A 20,065-nucleotide genomic window follows, 5' to 3' on the forward strand; every position below is an offset into this window, starting at 1 on the left:
GAGGTAGAAATCCAGAAAAAAAAAAAAAACAATACAAAACACAAAGAAACCTATCCAAACACTTAAAATTAGACCATTTGAATGTTTTATTAATATGAAAAAACCTAAAATAATATTTAAATTTCAGATCCTCCATAGTTGTACTAGTTATTCCAGTAGAACCTATTTTAGTAAACTAGACATAGTTGAACTAGTTATTCCAGTATAACTTATTTTTAGTTTTACTAGTTGTACCAGTATAACAACACAAAAACATGAATGTTAGGTTTAATGAAGTTTTACCAATTGTACCTGTTGTACCTGACAGAAACAACACATTACATAAATAATTTTTCTGAACTCGACCTCTGTGTACATACCAGCAATTTTTCTAAACTTTCTGGCAACCCCTTTCTTGTTAACTTTGCTGCATGCTCCGGCAACATTATTAGACAAGTGAAAAATGCAATATCCATGGATCGCCATTGGGTACACCTCGTGCACCTTCTTGATGATGCATTGGTTTCTATCAGTACAAAAAACAAGCTGAGGATCATCTGGTATCAAAGTTTTCAGTATAGTCAAAAACCACTCCCAGCTCGCATTTTTCTCACCATCTACTACCGCAAAAGCGAGGGGATAATGATGATGATCTGGATCCTGAGCAGTGGCAATGAGAAGCACTCCTCCATACACACCCTTCAGGTGAGTTCCATCCATTATTATCACTTTCCTCATTGCTTGAAACCCTTCGATGCAAGCTTTAAGCGCAAAGAACATATACTTAAACTGCTTCTTCTCATCCACTACTAATCTTGTGATGGTACCAGGATTCATTCTTTCTAACATGTACAAGTAAGATGGAAGTCTAGCAAAACTCTCCTGAGGGTTACCACGCAAATCACTGACAGCTTTGTGTTTCCCTCTCAAAGCTGTAGAATATGAAACCGTGACACCTAGTTTGTTCTTCACCAACTTTATGAGAGACTTTGGATCTGGAGTCTTGTATTGGCCTGGATAATCTTCATGCACCACTCCTGCGACCAAGCTTGGTGTTCCTCTTTTCCCCCTCTTGGTTACACTTCCCTCTCCCCGAGTACACGTATGCATCTTTCTATACGTTCTGACACTGAAAAAGGCTGAGTTTTTCAGCCTTGCAGCTCGTAAATACCATCTGCATCCAACCCCACGACATTTCAATACATAAACAGTACGATTCGTCTTGATTATATCAACCTCAAAACAATTCGAATGCACTCCTGCGTCCACTAAATTCCTCAGCTCTTCCTTAGTCGCAAATTCTTGATACAAACTCATATCAATACCATCATCCCACTCAGCATTGACAATTGTGTCTACAGATGGTGTAACAGCCGGCAACTCCTCCCTATCATTCATTTCATCACCCTCTTCATTGCAATCCTCATGCTCATACCTATCTGATTGTCTTGGAGGAACAATTGCTAACTCCTCATGATTATACCCATCTGATTGGTTTTGAGGAACAATTGCCAACTCCTCAACTCCAGCCATACCATCATTAGCTCTGGCATCAATCTGAATTTCCTCGTTCATAGAAAACTGCTCGTTACTCTGATTTTCTGAGATATTTTCGGAAAACTCCACATGCAAAACACTACGCCGGTTTTTCCTATCCACCTCCATTAAATATCCTAAAACATCTTCATCATCCAAAATATAACAAGGCCTCTTATTATCCACGACCAGGGGATAGTAGCTCAGTTGAAGCTTCGTCGCAGCTACATCGATATTCATTTTCTTGCCTATTCTATCAACCAAGCGAGAATAGGTTATCTCCTCATATTTTCCTCTCATTACTAATGTATAAATATTTTTGTCTCCACCATGATCAAAATGTATCACCACAGCTCCAGTACCATCCATAGTTCCTGAAAAGAGTTAAAACCAACATTACAGCTTACAAGTTATATCAGTTATACGAGTTCTAAAGTCGCTAAAATACGGGTTATACTAGTATTACCAGTTATACTGGTTTACATGTAACAGTCGTTTATAAGTTATACTAGTTATACTAGTATTTGACTTGTCAAAGGACTACTAAGAGTTATACAAGTTTTACCCATAGTCTTATTCAGTGTTACTTAGAGTTGTACCAGGTTTACTAGTTGTACTAGTGTTATTCTTAACGAGTTTTACCAGGTTTACCAGGTGTACTCAACGTCTGTTGTACCAGTGTAACCAATGTAAAAAATGATTTAATCTACAATATCATGATTCATACTATAAGAACGTTATCTTAAACCATGGAACCTGACTCATAATGGTAACATACATATTATGGGACTAAAACTAAACAGAAAACAAATAAAAAAGAAGAGAAGAGTGAGAGAGAAGGAGAGGGAGAGAGTATACACTTACCAAGCGATTTCAAGACCAAGGACGAGGCACATTTGCTGTTTCAAGGACGAGAAAAGCTGTAGAAGAACCCTAAGAAACAGAATTAAAGGTTTGTGGATAAAAACTTGAAGAAGAGAACTTTGGTTGGTGATTGAAATGAATTTTCGTGGGTGGTTGAGTAATGAAGAAGATGAAGATGTGAGGGAGTTAATATGGATTTTGGGTGGGACCCAGGCGAGAGAAAGAGAAAGGAAGAAGAAAATTGGACGACCGAGATTAGAGTTTCCATTATTTGATCCAATGGTTCACATGCCACTTTCATTAATGGCAAATTGGTAATTTACCAGCCCTTGGTCCATGATAGATCACAATTGGTCTATGTAGACTTCTTTTTGTCTTTTTGGTCTGTTATAGATCATTGTCCATCAACTAGACACACAACGGTTGTGTTCCCAATATTTTCAGATTCCCACTTCCTTCCTCTTCCTCGTTTTTTTCAGACAATCAGTAGGCGAAATGGGTATTACAGTGGCGACAAATGCTTTCTAAGCTCTCCGATCTTTTCTGACTTTGTCGTCTGATTTCGATTCCAGAGCAAAAGTCGAGCCTCCACTAAACTTCACAGGTTTATTTTTCTCTGTAGGGTTTTGCTCCGTTCTAGCTTTCAACATTCTAGGATTTTGTGTGGGTACGTTTTTCATTTGTTGTTGCTAACTGTTTATTACATTGTCAACAAATGTTTCTTAGGTTCCAGGTGTTTCTGATTTATTTTTCTAGGGTTTCATCTGTGTGGCTATGTTACTAAACCGCTCTTGTTTTATTTGGTCATGGCCGTTGGATTGTAAAAGGTAATGGACAGAATCAGTGGACTACCCGATGAGTTACTGGTCAGGATACTAACGTTCGTTCCGACAAAAGTTGCTGTATCCACCAGCATTTTATCTAAACGATGGGAGTTTTTATGGACGTGGGTGCCTAAACTCGAGTTCGTGGATAATAAGTACGGATCAGACCTTGCAATCAGGGATTTCATCAACAAGAATCTGCCGTTACTCAAAGCTCCGGTCATAGAGAGCTTTCTCCTCAAATGTTATTCATCATTTTTTCAACCTGAGGATATCAACCAGTGGGTTGCCACTACGGTTTCTCGCCGCATCGTCGAGCTAGATATCGACTGTCAATATTGTTGGTCGGGAGAACCTTGTTTGTTACTGCCGAGCAGCTTGTTTACCTGCGAATCGCTAGTGACTTTGAAACTCAACGGCGAGATGATTCTGCTGGATGTTCCTCGGACAGTTTCTCTCCCTAAATTGAAAACTCTGCATCTCGGACGCGTGACTTACCTAAACAACGACTGTTTTCGGCTGCTTATATCCTACTGCCCAGCTCTTGAGGATCTGGTTATCGAACGAAATGGTCAGGACAACATGAAAACCGTAGCTGTGATTAGTGCGTCCTTGCAGAGGCTAACCTTACCGATAGGTCACGGGTTGTCTCCTTTCGTTGAGGAGTATGTGATAGTGACTCCTTCTTTGAAGTATTTCAAAGTTGAGGAATATATGTTAAACTACTCTTATTTGGTCAGACATATGCCCGAGGTTGAAGAGGCAGACATCAATGTCCATTATTATTTGTTTAGTATCTTCGATTCCATCACATCTGTCAAACGCCTCTCCTTGTGCGTATCATTCAACATCATTTCAGATGAGGTTACAAAAATCTGTTTTCATAATTTTATTTCATCACTTAGAAACACTAATAAGATTGAATGTGTGTCTGTGTGTTTGCAGTATATGTATCATGATGGTATATTCTTCAATCGGCTTGAACATCTGAAGCTATGTATACGCTTTGATTATTGGTCCAAGCTGCTTTTCCGGCTGCTCCATGATTCTCCTAATCTCCGAGTTCTTAATCTCTGTGTCTCCGTAAGTTTCTTCCTTTGACAATTTTTCTATCTATGGTGTGTGTAGTCTTATTAACTCTCTCTCTTTTGTTTTTTTCAGAAATATATACGTTTCAAGAAGTATGAACCAATTAACTGGAACAGCAGCGAGATCTCTGTTCCTAGCTGTTTGTTGGAGAGCCTTGAAACGTTCGAGTTTGCAGAGTACAGGGGAAGTCGAGAAGAGAGAGACTTCGTGAGTTTTATCATCAGACACGCTTGTCACTTGAAGTCCTCGACGATCACGCCTTGTACCGGGATAGAAACTGATTCCGTTTCAGAAAGTTCTGATGAGTGCTAAGGAGGAGTCTCACATTCGATTCTGGATTATTTTAGGTTCTTGTTTTGTTTTTAATGTCTAAGAAACAGTTTGGTGTTTAAATGATTCTCGAACTTTGGTACCTTTAACTTCTTTATTCAAAATTGAAGTTTTTTTTTTTTAAACTTTACTGGCTGATCCGGTCAGTCCCGGAAAGAATGCAGTTAGTGCTATAGAGTGGGACTAGTCCGAAAGCGTACCATACTACATGATCCAGTTTGGAATATTTTCCGACTAATCCAAGGTGTGGACTGATCATCTGTTACGGTCCACCGGGGCCGAAACCTAAGTTCAGACTGGTCAAGTGGTGATAATTTAGTTATCAGAGAAAATCGAACCCATGATTAATGTGAGCACGCCAAACCTCAAAAAATTGCTAATAGGCTACCGCCACTTGCTTATTTAGTTCTTAGAAAGTTATTTTGTTCTAGCAAAGCAAACACTTCAGCATGGGACATAGGCACAAACACATTCCATTAACGAACTTTCAAAAAAAAACACTTTTAAACTATCTCTAGCTAGCTCGTGGAAGTGGAAGGATACAAGGCAACTAAAGTCTATAAACACTGTCACTGTATCAATTCCTTCCATTAGAACATTTGTAATCTATTTATCATTAATAAAAATAGAACAACTTCAAAATATAACTAAGTTTTACTCTAATCTTACTCTACCTTTTACTTTAAAATAGAGAAATGAATACAAAACGTAGTAATTGCTCCACTTTAGTATAACCACTTTTATTTTAATATAAGTTGAAAACGTAATAAGGTTAATGATTTTTTTTCTTTAAACAAAATTTCGAATAGAAAACAGAGTAGGCTTAGATATGTTCTTACGTCATGTTCATATTCTTTTGTTATTTTTTTATACTTTCTGGTTTTGCTAACTACGACATTTTACATTTTCTTTTTAACTGCGTTTTAATATGTTAATTAACTAAATGACTTATTTTGGTTTAAACAAGAATTTTAGTTATTATTTTGTTTTATTATTTATTTTCTTGATAACTACCAAACTTTCATATTTTTATAATTTAATCAACTTAACAATTGAAAAAAACTGTTTCTCCCTAATATTGTTAAGATGGTGTTTTATGGATGGTTCGTGTAAAGAAAATGATAGTTTTTCAGGTCAATGATGATACAGTACCTTAAAAGGATTTGAGGGTTTAATGGGAGCAAAGAATGTTAGGGCTTCACTCTCTTCTCTTCATGCAGAGATGGAAGCTTTACTATGGGCAATGGAATGCATCAAAAACTTACGACAATTTCAGGTTACGTTTGCAACGGATTGTTCTCAATTGTTGAAGATGGTTTCAGAACCAGAAGAATGTCCAGCGTTTGCAAGTTATTTGGAAGATATACACAGTCTGAAAGAGAGATTTATTCGTGCAGAGATTATCTATGTATCAAGAATGCAGAATAAGAAGGCGGATAGCTTATCTCGCAGTGCTACGAAGGAAACGTCTTTTGTCATTCACATAGATCAATATCTCCCAGCGTGGTTCACATAGTCAATATGAATGCGTTGATGATTAAAAAAAAAGATTAAATTATAAAAAAAATATAAACAGGTTGGAGATCTCAATCTTCAAAACAGAAATATATGAACAATGTACACAAAATGCCAACTTGGTTTGACTTTAAAATATTGCTCGAGTGGAGTGCTGCTGAGTACAGGGGAATCTCTGCTACTTTTTATTCGTCATCATCACTTTGTTTGGGATAATAATTTACTCTCTTTTTTCTGTATTCTCTACTTTCTAAATATTTTCATTATTCGTTGTAGGCGCACTCGGATGGTTACTGGTAGGAACTAATCGATTTCAGGTGAATTAGTAAAGATTTGAATCTATTGAGTTCCGCAAGTGTTTCAGTTTGGTTTCGGTTTGAAAACTGTTTTTTTTTTTCAATTTTGGATATAATTCGATTAGATATTTATTACTCGAGGTATCTAAAAAATACTTATGGATTCAAAAAATTACTGGAAACTTGAAAACTAATATATATTATATTTTGATCGTGTAACCGCGCGAATGTTTGTTTTCATTTTTATATACGTAAATATTTTTTTCTACATCGTTAATGGTAAATATTATTAACATTAACCATATTTTTAAATATTTATGGTTTTTTTGAATAAAATAATGTTATAGTCAACAGATCTTATTCTTATTTTACTTCTTCTACTATTTGCAGATAATTTCATAATTTTTAAAGTCATATATTTATTTGCTTTTACTTCATAAATCTTTGTAATAGATATTTTAAATTATATTTCACAAACAAAAACGTATATCACAAAATAAATTTGCACCTTATATTCATAAATTTAGATTGAAAAATGAATTATGCAGTTATAACAAAAGTAAAATAAAATTTTAATAAAATATTATGATATAAATTTCAGTTATTCATACTAAAACAGTATAGAGTTGGGTCATAAATCTTTCTAATTCCAAAATTTTAGCACCCTTTAAAATAAATAAAATAAATTTAAATTTTTTTGGAATTATAATTTATATTAAAATAAATTTGTTAAAAAAGTTGTCCCGTTCTGTTATTGTTTGTTCCTAGAGTTTGACCTGCGACCGTCTGAATATTTGTTTTCACGTTAATTTTTTTTTGTACTAAATGGTATAATATATATTTGTAAATTAAAATGTTTTTACTAATTGTTAGTATAATAGTTTAAAACATAACAATTTTATTTATTACTTTGAATAATTATATTTTGTTATTTTAATCATTTATTATATCACAGTGTTTAATAAATTATTGGTATAATGGTTTCATATGTATAAGTCCAATTAGTTAATTAATTATGATATGTAGTTTTTACTTTATTATTTATTACTAATAAATATCAGAAAACATTTAATACGTTAATACAAAATATATTAGGAAATATATTGGAAAAACTATTTTTATTAAGGTTCGATTAAAAAAATCTACAATTTAAATAAAAAAAATACAAATATTCAATAAATATTTCAATGATATACTATTATAAATAAATGGTAAAACTAAAGGGTAATCTAATTTTGTACTCCATTTTTAGTAGATTAAATATATACACATTACCGACAAAAAAAAAAGATATATATACATTATATATATCCAAATTGTTGACTATATATTTGTAATACTTGAACTGGCCGGAGACCCAAAAATATAACTAATACATTTCATAATTTTAGATTATTCGAATATTTGGATATGTTGGGAGGCACAGAACTGAAGCGATATCTACAAGTAACAATACACAAGATTTAATGGGGGCAAAACAACAATAACTAAATCTGATCTGAAATCTATTCTATTAAAACAACAACAAAATCTATTTATATAGGCGTGATCCAACTATTTTAATATAATTATTAAAAAAAATTATCAGTCATTAAGAGAAATATTATAAAAACACAAATTTGACTAAAAAATATAAATATAAAAATTAAATTTCTAAAAAAAATGTTAAACAAAAAACATACCCGCCATTTTAAAGACGGATCAGAATCTAGTGATTTTTTAAATTGGAATTTTAAATTTGGAATAAAATGGTGAGATCTAATTCACTGTCTTTTTATAGGCTTTTTCTGTTGGTAGTCTATGGGGAAATGATTTTTTAATGTTAAATATTAACAATCAATATCTTTAATATTCAATTATTTTTTACTTTAATTTATTTTTCCACTAATCCTTGATTTCGCAAAATTGAAAGTATTTGGTGAAGTTGATATATCATATTAAACAATTTTGCTTTAATTTATGACCCATGTGTTCTTGTTCTAGATCTGTAGATTTGGTGTGTTTGTTTTAGTCTCTTTCTAACCACCTAGCAGGATTTGTTTCAGGTTAACCGGATTGTCACTGTTCTGATTTCCCCACGGGATTGGAAAAATATATATAATTATTCTTAAAAAAAAATTAACGGTTTCCGTCTAATTTTTAACGATTGACTATTGTAATCTTAATGTTGTGCAACAAAGGTTGGTTAGAGAATAAATATATGCATACAATATTTGAATACTGAATATGCCAATTGCAAATACTTGAGAAATAACAAACTAATTTTCTTGTTATGATTTTTAATGTCAAAATTCATATGTCATTGATTAAACTGAATTTACATAATCATAATACAAAGGATAATTTATGTACTTATGTTCAACTTGAGAAATCTTCTTAACTTGGATTTTTAGGGAATATATTAGTGTTCTTGAATTCAAAACTTATACGGATAATAATGAGAAAAATAGTTTTTTTTTTATTCCTGAAGTATTTATAATCTTTATGTTTAATATTCAAATATTGTATACGCATATTTATTTCTCAATCAACCGTTGACCGCACAAAATCAATAGTCAACTGCTACAAAAAAATAGACAGAAACTGTTAGTTTTCTTTTTTATTCATTGACGTTTTGACTATTTCGTTCATAATTTTATATAGTCAACAATTAATTAAAGAATAAATCTGCACAAACAATTGGTAGATATAAAGATACTGATTGCCAATAGTGTTTAGAAATTAAAGATGGTGATTGCACTAGTTGATGAATCGAAAGCTCATCGCCTGCTGTCTGCGGCTTGTGTCTTCGTAGACTAGTGATGTTATGTCATACAGTTACTTTTAGAGACTCGTGAATTTCGGTCATCTTTATATAAACTTGCAAGACAAAAAAGAAACTACTAAAAAAGAGTAAAAAAAATATTTATGAATTCGTTCTTATTATTTATTGGGAGTCCTAAATTACTATAACGAGTGGAAAAGTAAAACAAAAAAACAAGAGATACTGTAGTTTACAGTTTCATTACAAAGAAAATATGAGAAAGAAAGAGACAAAAGCAAATCACAAACGATGGTTCTGAGTTGTCTAAATGTTCTCTCTCATAGTCATATGCATGTTCTAAGTGAGCTAAAGCCTCCATATCCCAAATCACCTTCCGACAAGTCTCCTTGGCTCTGTTCCTAGTCACATTCACATTAAATGCAAACATGTCAGAGATCATTATAATAATATTTTATATCAGATGCTGAATCATCTCACACCTGTTTCATAGTGGAGTTGACTATATCGTCTAAAGAACCAGCTTCTCCTCCCACGAATCCACTCTGTAACTTCTGCTGTCCCACGGTGAACCCTTCCTTGGGGTTACTACTCAGCATAGCATCCGTGGTTGGACCGTAGTTGCCTGATTGTCTCATCTGCAATGAATCATAATAGACTCCAGGCTGCACATTTGCATTTGAATCCAAGTCCGTGGCTCTGTAGAAAGCTCGGGGATTTGTATGATCCAACGCTGGATTCAATGGAATTGTAGAGTCACAGAATGGGATGGAATAGTTTGATGAGGAGGCATCGAACTGATGACTGATGAGGCTATTACTGTTCTGACCAGGAGGAGGAAGAGTGGACGATGATGATGATACAGCGTTTGACCAATGTTCCAAACGTTTATTGATCTGGTGACCAGGGAAGGCTGAAGGAGATGCTTGTGGGTGACCTTCTAGAACCAAGTGATTGTTGTTATTAGGAAGGGAAGTAGGGAAGCTAGGAAAAGCCATTGAGTTCCCGGCGATGATGCTCTTGTTGTTGTTTGTCTGAAGCTGGTCGAACTCTAAAGGTATTGGTAAACCTTGAAGTATGTTTCCTCCGTCAATGTGGTTAAGAGGAAGTGATGAGACATGGTGAAACTTTCCAAGATCGGTTGGGTTTTGCAAGAACATTCCTGAAGAAGGAGGAGAAGAAAGGTTGCGGACACCACCGATTCCAGAAGGAGTGTTGAGTCGGCCAAGAATCCCATTATTTGGAGGGAACGGTCTCATCCCCGCAGCGGCGGCTCCACCATGGAACTGACCGGATCCAACGGGAATCGGTCGGTGGTGGAAACCGTCAAGTCCATTGCTCATTTGCAAGAAATGTAAGTCAGAGTTGGCCATAATAGCTTGTTGATTCCCACTGATCCTCTTCAAGTAAAGGCGAAACTTCTGCAGCCACAATGAAAGAAATAAAGCTTTAAAGATATATATAAAAAAAACAAAGCTTCATTTGAGTAATAGAAAACATGAAAAATTCTTTGTAACCTGAAGATGACTAGCCACATTCTCTCTAGTGAGCTTCTCAACATTCATCAGATCAAGAATCTTTTTAGGCATTGCCTCTGCCATCAGAAACAAACAGAATTAAAATTAAATCCCTCTGAATCTCGAAACAACATTATGTAATATCAGTTTCGTCCCAGGCATCATTTGATCTGCGACCACTAGACTTTATCCTAGATACTTTTCAAGTTGAGCTAACAACAATGCATGTGACATTTAAACAAAACTTACTCTCAAAACCCAATTGGTTAACCGCTGCTACGAATTTCTTGTGGAGCTCAACGGTCCAAACAACACGAGGCTTCTTTTGAGATGATGGATCATCGTTATCATCTCTTTCCTCGTCTTCATCTTCATTGTACTGATCTTTACGTTTTCTATTTGCTCTCCCATTGTTCTGATCAGAGTTTGCAACACCTTCGTTACCCGATCCATCTTTCTTGTCACCGTTATTACTCCCACGGTTCTTTCTCACCACATGTTGCCATATGTTTTTCAGCTCCTCGATACGAACCGGTTTCAGTAGATAGTCACAAGCCCCGTGAGTAACTCCTTTCATCACATACTTTGGATCGCTATGGGCAGATAACACTGCAGAGATTAAAAAAAGAACAAGAAAATCATCATAAAACTAAACCACGGATCAGGAAAAATATGAAACATTATTTGATTAAAAATAATGGAAAAAAATTAGTTGACTTACTAATGACAGGTAGGTCCATTTCAAGACCAACAAGCTCAAGCAGTTTGAAACCATCCATGTCAGGCATGTCAACATCGCTAATAACCAGATCAAACTTGTTCTTGTTCTCTCTCAATAACTCTAGAGCCTTTTGGGCCTGGTTCGTCGTTGTAACTGCAGCCATATAAAGTTTGTGTTTTTATTAATTTAAATTGAATTCAACAATAAGCTCTTGTGACACATGTAATCATTACAGTTGTGTGGATCCAAAGCAAATAAAATGTGATTTTTTTTATGGTATATGAAAATTGTTAATCTTCAGAATCGATCTATGATGTTGGAAAGATCCAATCAGAAACTAGGATTTCTACATGAAGTTAGGTAGCTAGGTATTTGAATCCTTGTCTTAAAAGATTCTATTAGTGATTAAAAAAAACTCTCAGATCAAGAAAATAAATAGAACTGAATCTAAAAACCCATTTGGAGAAACTCATCAACAGATCCAAAAACACGAAATGGTCGATGCAAGAAAGAAAGGAGAGAAGAGATAGAGAAAGGAACCATGGTATTGGCAACGATGAAGCAAGGATTCGAGGATACGAAGACAAGTCTGGTCATCGTCAACAGCAAGAACCCTCATTCCAACAGGAAACTGGTCCAAGGCTACACAATCTTGTTGTTCAACAGTCATCTTCTTGGACAGACCAAGATATCAAAAGTTGAGATTTCTTTTTTTTCTTCTTTTGCTTGTTCTTGCAAGTGTCTCGAAAAAAAGCTAAGAGAGAGAAAGTGTGCAGGAAACGTCGACGGAAAATGAGATTTATTGGATTAAATATGAATGGGTCTAGAGAGAGAGTGATTTAGAGAGTATATAATATTAAGATTTAGAGAGAGATACAAGATTGCAGAGTTAAAACAAAAGTTTCTTCTCTGGCGAGGGAAAAAGGAATCTTAGTTATCTATCTATATATGGATACTCTAAGCTGTGATGTAATGATCGTCAAGACTCGCAATCTACTTTATTCTGCAAAATTTTAATTTTAATTTTTTTACTATTTTAGGTTTTTACTTTCATTTTTTTAAATCTTTAAGTTTTTCTTATTGTTTTTGCTTTGCTTTTATTTTTATATAATCGTCAAAATTGAATTTTTAAATTCATAATTTCTTTCAAATTCGAAATTAATCTTTTTTAAAAAAATTAAAAAAATACTTCGATATGAGATTTGAACCGGAACAAAAACTTAATAAAATTTAACATTCATACAAAATTTAACCATAGCTGTTATTTGATTAAAAACATGGTTAAAATAGCTATTTTCAACAAAAAAAAACATGGTTAAAATAGCTGTTATTTGAAAGAATCAATTAATTTATAAATCTCTAGAGATGGGAAAGTCTTTTAAGTAGAAGATTTGGTTTACTATATAATGTTTATCTCATCATTATATTTGAAGATACATTTTGATTCTGGTTCAAGCTAGGATTGTCTGACTGTTACATTTGACAAACAAACTTTAATTGTTTCCATAACTTCAATCATTATTATAGACTTTTAGCATTTTGTTCTGAATGTAAATAAAATGTACTAAAACGTGTCGTATGTCGTCTAGAGAACTACCTCCCATACTTTTCACTTACAAACAAAGTCATTTCGGGTTTGTAGATAGTTTTTTGCAGTACTGTCTTCTTCTCTTGATCTTCTCTCTCTCTCTCTCGGCTCACATCTCTTCTTGTCGCTACACTTTCTTGTGTCGAACATCTCTTTCTTCTTCTTCTTCTTTTTTTTTCTTGATAAAAGATTTTCTATTAAAAAAAAAAAAGATTTTCTATTGAAAAACAAAATTTACAGAACATATTATAAATACTGCTAAATCGTTTCTTCCTTATTTAAGCCAATGAACATGTTTCTTAATTTCCTTCTTCTATAATCACTTCACCTTTATTGTCTTGTCGTTATTGTTGCTGTATTTTCTTTCTCCTTATAAACCCCCAGAAAAGATATAACATCAAATGTGAATGGGGGTCAAGCATACATAACTCAAAACCTTACCGGCTATAATGCTAAGGGGATGATTGGTTGGGGCTGTAGATGCTCTGGACAGTCAAAATTTAGTCTACAGCTATATATGTCAACCAATCGAGCTTTACTTTCCTTAAAAAACTCACAGCAAAAAAATCTCTGCAAAATCAAAATATGGCTGTAGAGAGCTTTATTTCCAGAGTAAAAAATTAGTGCTTTAGAAATTTACAGGAAGGAAAGCTACAGCAAATAAATCTACAGATTAAATTCTACAGCAAAAAATATAAAGTTACAGCACTTACCAATCATCTCCTAAGTTTTGGAAGCTTTTTTTAACTTAAGATTTGGAAGTTAATTTGACGTATATTATATATTATCATTAAATAAATTTATTATGTTTAAATTAGATGATATTCTAAATAGATTAACTTCAAGTATTATTTACATATATATTTCAAAAGAACATATTGTGAATTGTTTTGGATAAGTTGACCAAAAAAGGTTTTGGTTAAAAATGGCAGGCTTTAGAGAGGGCATGCTCGACTTTGCGAAGTGCGTTACAACTTACAAGTGTGAGCGTGCATCAAAAACTCTCTTTCGTGCAGTTTCAGCCTGAAATCTATATGTCTAGTTTAAGAAAAGGATCTGAAAAGCAAGGTAACTTTATTTTATTTTAGTTTTTCCCTTGTCTTGGTTTTTGTTTTACGGAATTACCTTCAAAATTTGAAATTTTCGGGTTTCCTCGCTTTTAGGAGAGCAAAACTTTATATTGCAAAAAAAAAAAAAAAAAAAACTTTATATTGCCTAAACAAACATACTAAAAACATGATCATTAATAGTACTAGGGTCGGTCCGCCCTACGGGCGTAATATACTTTACTTATAATCAAGATTATTATTTTTGTATGATTTGTGGTTTGTGTTTTAGTTTTACATTTGCAAGAAATGTATATGTGATATACTATTTTATTAATTTAAAATTAACCAAAAAACTAATTTTTACTATTAGCATAATTTTACTCTCTCTCTCTCTACGGGAGTGTTAGTAACCAAAAATACATAAATATATCAGTTAAAGAATATTTCAAAATGTCTAACTTACTTAAAATTTAAGGTGATATTAACTTTTATTGTGTATGTTTTGTTATTCTTTTTATAGATCATGATCATCTTAATATTAAAATGTTCATGAATACATAATAGCTTTACATACTTTCTTTGTTTATTCTACTGTAATTATGATAATTTTGATAATAAGTAAAATAATTTTTAATACAAAAATCTTAGATTATATTTTTTCTTACGAATATTTTTAAAATTTATGTCTTTGATATTATATTATTAATTATGTGCTAAAATATTATTTTAGGTTGATGTCCAATGAAACATTATTTTCATATATATATATATATATATATATTTGAAACTATTGTTTTTCATAACGTATTAGTTCTAGTTGTTTTTATCCGAAATAAGAAGTGCGGTTGGACGAATTTTCTTTCAAATGTGTCAATTGTGATTGTGTGTTTTTATTAACTTTTATTATGTATATTTTGTTATTCTTTTTATAGATCATGATCATCTTAATATTAAAATGTTCATGAATACATAATAGTTTTACATATTTTCTTTGTTCATTCTACTGTAATTATGATACTTTTGATAATAAGTAAAATAGTTTTTAATACAAAAATCTTATATTATATTTTTTCTTATGAATATTTTTTAAAATTTATGTCTTTGATATTATATTATTAATTATGTGCTAAAATATTATTTTAGGCTGATGTCCAATGAAATATTATTTTCATATATATATATATATATTTGAAACTTTTGTTTTTCATATCATATTAGTTCTAGTTGTTTTTATCCGAAATAGGAAGTGCGGTTGGACGAATTTTCTTTCAAATGTGTCAACGCTGTGATTGTTTTTTTTAATTAGGTTTGCACGTGTCATTTGTCGAGAAGAGAGTATATATGTTATGGGAAGTGAGTGTTCTAAATAAGGCATAAGTTAGTGTTTGGACAAAACTACAACGCTTCAATTTCATGTAAGAACATGTTTAGTATTCCACACTCAGCTCATTCGTCCACCGTCCTCATTTTATTGTGATATATGCAGACTCAAACTTAGAAGTATAATAAGAAAAATGCATTCTATGTATATATCAAAACTCATCCAATTTTGGAGAAACAGAAGCAGCCAAGTTAAATATAATTCACAGTCCAGTAGTCGGTATGGAAAAGATGTAATTGAAATATACTCACAAATCACAGCATACTCACACGGGATTCTATATCCATAAGTGTCTTCACTAACTGTTGTATCCTTGAGATCAGGGCCAACAACCTTTCAGGGAGCCACAATAATGAAAAATCAACACCAAGATGTTGAAAATTATTATGAGCTAAAGATAAATAGATCTTTTAAAAAATGTTCACTAAAAAAAAGTTATATCCCCTCTTCTATCGTCTTCCTATTTTCTCTTCTTCTCTGTTTATTTTGTTTCTCATCTCATTTATTCTGTTTCTTATCACTTTTCTGCCACAATCCGTTAAGTACAACCATGAGCTTAACAAATATTTTTTCATCACCTTTTTTTGTGTTGTTTATTAAGAGAAATGAACAATAATTTTTTTGGAAGAAAACCTTCATAGTTATAATGGAGGATTAACACAAAGGAATGAATTAAGGGATTAATTGAATGTGAGATCGTGTGAGAAGTAGATAGTAGGTATTAATGTGAATGTTAATGAAGATGCATGAACCAAGTTAATTTCCGTAACGGCGCCAGATTAAAGAAGTCTATTCGGCTTCCGACTGACATTGATCGAATCGTTCGTCACCGGTGAAACCGTTGGATTTCTATTGACAGTTGACTGAACGGGAATTGTTGCTCGACGGCCACTTTCCCTCTGTTTCGTATACATTTTTTTAGAGAAGATGTATTTGGACCGTAGTAAACACATAAAACCCATTAAATTCAAGAATTAATGAAACATTGACTTTTGATTGACCGTGACACGTGTCGTCACCACAGACTCCGAATTAGTGACATGGAATCTGATGTAGATGGTATGAAGGAAACCATTCTTTATATATATAGATCTCACATAAAATTTTAATATTAAAAACGATAAAATAAATAACTAAAAAGAATCGATCTTCAAAAACAAAATTCCACAAATTCAATTAATTTTTTTAAAATACTTGTCTTTTTAAGTTATGCCTTGTTTGTAAATAATTAAATTATTTGAATATTAATATTTGCTTATGAAAAAAATCAGCCTATAATAGTTCTCTAAACATCTAACTCCAGTTCAACTTTTGAACTATTTAATATTTATAAAACTGTTGACAGAAACAAATTTTGTTTAAAAAAATTGTGCATATAAAGATTGAAAGGAAATTTTCAAAAATGACATATAACTTACATCAATTTTCCACATCATATTTTGTCATTTCTCCATACAATGATCTACAGTTTCAATTATTTATGAAAATGATATTTTCAGTAATTAAGAAAATATCACAAACATCTTTACCACTTTCATTTATTTACGAAAATACCAACGTCATCAATTTCGTCGACCACCGTAAACAATCAAAACCAAAGTTCTAAATACTTAAATATCATTTTCATCTCTTCTTCCTTCATTCTTTCCATACAAAACTTTGTTATTTTTTATTTCCTAGAGGCCATAAGACGTTTAAAATTTTGAATATTTACATAAAAATACTTACATATTACAGAAAATAAACACACCTTTTTCACAATAATTAAGTGATAATAGTAAAACTGTCAACAATGTCTTAAAAATAAATAAAAATTGTCAATGATGTATTTTAGCAAACAATTTTTAGTACATCTATAATATAATGAGGCAGTTGCATCATTCCTGACGCGACACTTCAGCGGTCTGTGGGTCCCATTTTAAAAAGTATGAAAAAAATGTCAAGACTGTGGTTCGAACCCAGGTTATTGAGATATAAACACCACCATTTATAACACTGAGCTAAATGATTCTTTATACATTGATGGCCGAAACTAATATATATTTATGATAGGAGAGTTTATTCTGTACATGTATGATTTCGGTTTAAGTTCCATAAAAAACCCAAGTCGGGTGTAAGGCCATTTGGCCAATGTTTAGTTATATGGCCTATTTTGAAAAAAAAGGTCTGACGTTTTATGTTTTTGTCGAGGAAAGTGTGCCGTTTTTTATTCGTTAAACGAGTAACGATTAGGTTTTCAGAGGTTTCTTCTTCTTCGACCCTTCAATCTTACCAACCCTACTGTTTTTCCTAATCCTGTGAAAAACGAGTCTTAATCAACTCTTTACCTTCCAACTCTTTTCATATCTATTAATTCTTTTTACTGTATTCAACGTATACCTCTTAAATTTTACAATAAATATTTTTCTTTCATTAAAGCCATTTACGATCTTAAACTCTCCTTCTCCCTTCTGATACAATGAAACCGAAAAATTCACTTCAGCCCTTATAAATTGGAGAAGGTTGATAGCCGGATGGATCTTCACAGACGCTCTCAGTTTATCTTCTATCTTCAATTGGAGAGGGAGCTGCTCATCTCGACGAACATGTATGATTGATTTTTTTTCTGCAATTTCCTTCCTACGAAGCCCAAAGAGATCTATCGAGTTGCTGATCTGCGTTACCCATTTGATGAATTCCATCCCGAATGATCCCAGAACAATCAACGTCTACCTCAAAACACCAGGTATCATGATTTTTTCTCTCATCTCCTTTTTAGACAAGAACAAAAAAATTAGCAAAGATACTAATCTATGAACTAAGTTTCGCAAATGATGAGTAAACAGCGCCCAATAGACCTCCACAACCTGATGTAGATGATCGGAGGCCACTGAAAAAGAAGAAGCCTGCAACAATGTCAGAGGATGCTAAAGCATTGAGCATGATTAGACAAATGTTCAAGCACTGCTTCTAACTTTTCTCCTACGCTCACACCCATTACATTTTCATTAGTTTTTTTCTCCTGCACTTATGAGTTTTGTATTGTTTTAATGTCAGTACTGATCGTTATGTTGGACATGGCTATGATAACTGAGAGCTGGAAGCCTGCTTTGATGATATCATGAAGGAAGAGAGACAAAGGTAACATCAATATCTTGATCATGAGTTTCAATCATTTGCTTCTTCTTATATATATTGCTCAACAGTTTGTGTTTGATTTGTTAAATGCAGTGCGAGAATCGCAAGGGAGGAAGATGAAATGGAAGCAAAGCTGATCACAGAAGAAGAAGAGCGAGAGAGACAGAGAAAGTTGTTGAAGCTGAGGCGTAAGAAAGTTAGAAGAAACAAACCTTTTGATCATCTTTGTCTTCTTTTTTAAATATATGACAAGTTTAATCTTTAGTGATTCTCTCATTCAAATCTCTTTGGAGAATAGCGTGTTCTTGAAACTGTACAATTAGATAATAATTATATTTATTGGGTCACTCGAGGAATCTGTTGGTGACCTTCCAAGTTGGTGAAAGCCTGATTATTTTCTATGTGTAAAACCAGAGAATGAAAAGAGAAAAGAATATATCTTTATTCACGTTGGAGTTGCTTTAGTTTCACTTTCTTATAAGTCCATGAACATTATTTTTGTGATTCTTTTATAATCTTTTCTCTCAAAGATCTTTGTTTGAGGTATCAAATGGTGACCAAAGAAGAAGATTGTCTTCCTCCTGCGACAGAGCCGTTGAGATGTTATTTTCCTTCTTCAACGACTCCTCTTGCGGAGCTAGAGACTATTCAAAGCTTAGAAATCGTGGAACCATCCTTTCTCTCTCCCGCTTGGTATATCATTATTCTTTACTTACTCTTCAATTTTGAGCTCTTCCCTTCACCACAATCTAGAGATAGTTGAAACCTTTTGCTATGGTCTGACTGTATCTTTCAGTTCAATACGTTATAAAAGTTACTCTTTTGGTTCTTATAGCTTTGCTCGATCATTTATGTACTCCAGTTTGATTTTTTTTTCCAGGTTGCTGGTGACTTTTTGCATCTAGAAATTAATTATTTTTTTTTTAGTTTACGGTGTGGTTCTTATATATTCTTCTCTATATTGCGTACTATTTTGTTATTTTTATAAATGATCTCCATTAAAAAAGGTTTATGTTTACATGAACAAGATGAACCAAGTAAAAGACTGTTTTCCATGTTTCTAAAACGCTGCGAGAGGTAATCATACGCCGAGAAACAGGTAAAGGCTCCATATTCCCACAAAGTATGTTTATATCTTAATATCAAACTGTCTTACAAACTGAGAATTAATTGTGTATACACAAACAAATAGGTCAATGAAATATAGCAAGCTTAAGGCTAGGGTTGATCTTTTGGAGAGGAACCAAAGGTACTAATATATTTTAGTAATGAACATGTATAAATATTGTTCTAATTTTCTTACTTAACATTTGGGATTAACAATAGTGCGGATGATATTGATTCATTGCATGCATTATGTGGGAAAAGATTTAGAATCAATTGCGCAAGGGAACTCCAGACTCTAGAGTAACAGCTGGACACTTTTGTTAAACATATTTGCTCCAGAATAGTATATGTATATCTTTCTTACGGGCACATACACACACACACACATCTC

General features: G+C 32.8%; 3 protein-coding genes across 6 annotated transcripts; 1 reads left to right on the top strand and 2 right to left on the bottom strand.

The window, feature by feature from the left end:
* Window positions 1–267: 267 nt before the first annotated feature.
* Window positions 268–2,778, bottom strand: LOC106437085. Its single transcript, XM_013878020.3, has 2 exons — window positions 2,380–2,778; window positions 268–1,889 (listed from the first exon to the last, which is right to left on the bottom strand). Exon 2 carries the CDS (start codon window positions 1,882–1,884, stop codon window positions 268–270), a length of 1,617 nt encoding a protein of 538 aa, XP_013733474.2. The 5' UTR covers window positions 1,885–1,889; window positions 2,380–2,778.
* Window positions 2,779–2,802: 24 nt separating this feature from the next.
* Window positions 2,803–4,752, top strand: LOC106449938 (FBD-associated F-box protein At2g26860). Of its 3 annotated transcripts, XM_048756444.1 has the most exons (5): window positions 2,803–2,983; window positions 3,207–3,868; window positions 3,944–4,067; window positions 4,149–4,286; window positions 4,365–4,752. In XM_048756444.1, exons 2-5 carry the CDS (start codon window positions 3,210–3,212, stop codon window positions 4,602–4,604), a joined length of 1,161 nt encoding a protein of 386 aa, XP_048612401.1. In that variant the 5' UTR covers window positions 2,803–2,983; window positions 3,207–3,209; the 3' UTR covers window positions 4,605–4,752. The 3 variants fall into 3 exon arrangements, with proteins under 3 accessions (XP_048612401.1, XP_048612400.1, XP_013747052.2); XM_048756443.1 differs by having other exon boundaries at window positions 2,803–3,046; window positions 3,207–4,067; XM_013891598.3 differs by having other exon boundaries at window positions 2,804–2,983; window positions 3,207–4,067.
* Window positions 4,753–9,335: 4,583 nt separating this feature from the next.
* Window positions 9,336–12,364, bottom strand: LOC106446688 (two-component response regulator ARR12). Of its 2 annotated transcripts, none has more exons than XM_048756446.1 (6): window positions 11,973–12,364; window positions 11,433–11,585; window positions 10,961–11,320; window positions 10,712–10,788; window positions 9,677–10,615; window positions 9,336–9,589 (listed from the first exon to the last, which is right to left on the bottom strand). In XM_048756446.1, the coding sequence occupies exons 1-6, from the start codon at window positions 12,100–12,102 to the stop codon at window positions 9,521–9,523; spliced, it is 1,728 nt and encodes a 575-aa protein (XP_048612403.1). In that variant the 5' UTR covers window positions 12,103–12,364; the 3' UTR covers window positions 9,336–9,520. The 2 variants fall into 2 exon arrangements, with proteins under 2 accessions (XP_048612403.1, XP_048612402.1); XM_048756445.1 differs by having other exon boundaries at window positions 9,336–9,595; window positions 11,973–12,357.
* Window positions 12,365–20,065: the final 7,701 nt, after the last annotated feature.

Source organism: Brassica napus, chromosome C4 (assembly GCF_020379485.1).
Source record: "Brassica napus cultivar Da-Ae chromosome C4, Da-Ae, whole genome shotgun sequence".
In the NCBI taxonomy this organism is placed as follows: Eukaryota; Viridiplantae; Streptophyta; class Magnoliopsida; order Brassicales; family Brassicaceae; genus Brassica; species Brassica napus.

Bases quoted from the DNA above. Each gene is read 5' to 3' on its own strand.
- LOC106446688 (XM_048756445.1), bottom strand. From the start codon at position 12,102: ATGACTGTTGAACAACAAGATTGTGTAGCCTTGGACCAGTTTCCTGTT. The intron at 10,789-10,960 runs GTAAGTTTTGTT...TTCTGATGGCAG, and splicing joins TAACCAATTGGGTTTTGAGA to AGGCAATGCCTAAAAAGATT. The intron at 10,616-10,711 runs GTTACAAAGAAT...TTGTGGCTGCAG, and splicing joins ATGTGGCTAGTCATCTTCAG to AAGTTTCGCCTTTACTTGAA.
- LOC106437085 (XM_013878020.3), bottom strand. From the start codon at position 1,884: ATGGATGGTACTGGAGCTGTGGTGATACATTTTGATCATGGTGGAGAC.
- LOC106449938 (XM_048756443.1), top strand. From the start codon at position 3,210: ATGGACAGAATCAGTGGACTACCCGATGAGTTACTGGTCAGGATACTA. The intron at 4,068-4,148 runs GTTACAAAAATC...GTGTGTTTGCAG, and splicing joins TCAACATCATTTCAGATGAG to TATATGTATCATGATGGTAT. The intron at 4,287-4,364 runs GTAAGTTTCTTC...TGTTTTTTTCAG, and splicing joins TTCTTAATCTCTGTGTCTCC to AAATATATACGTTTCAAGAA.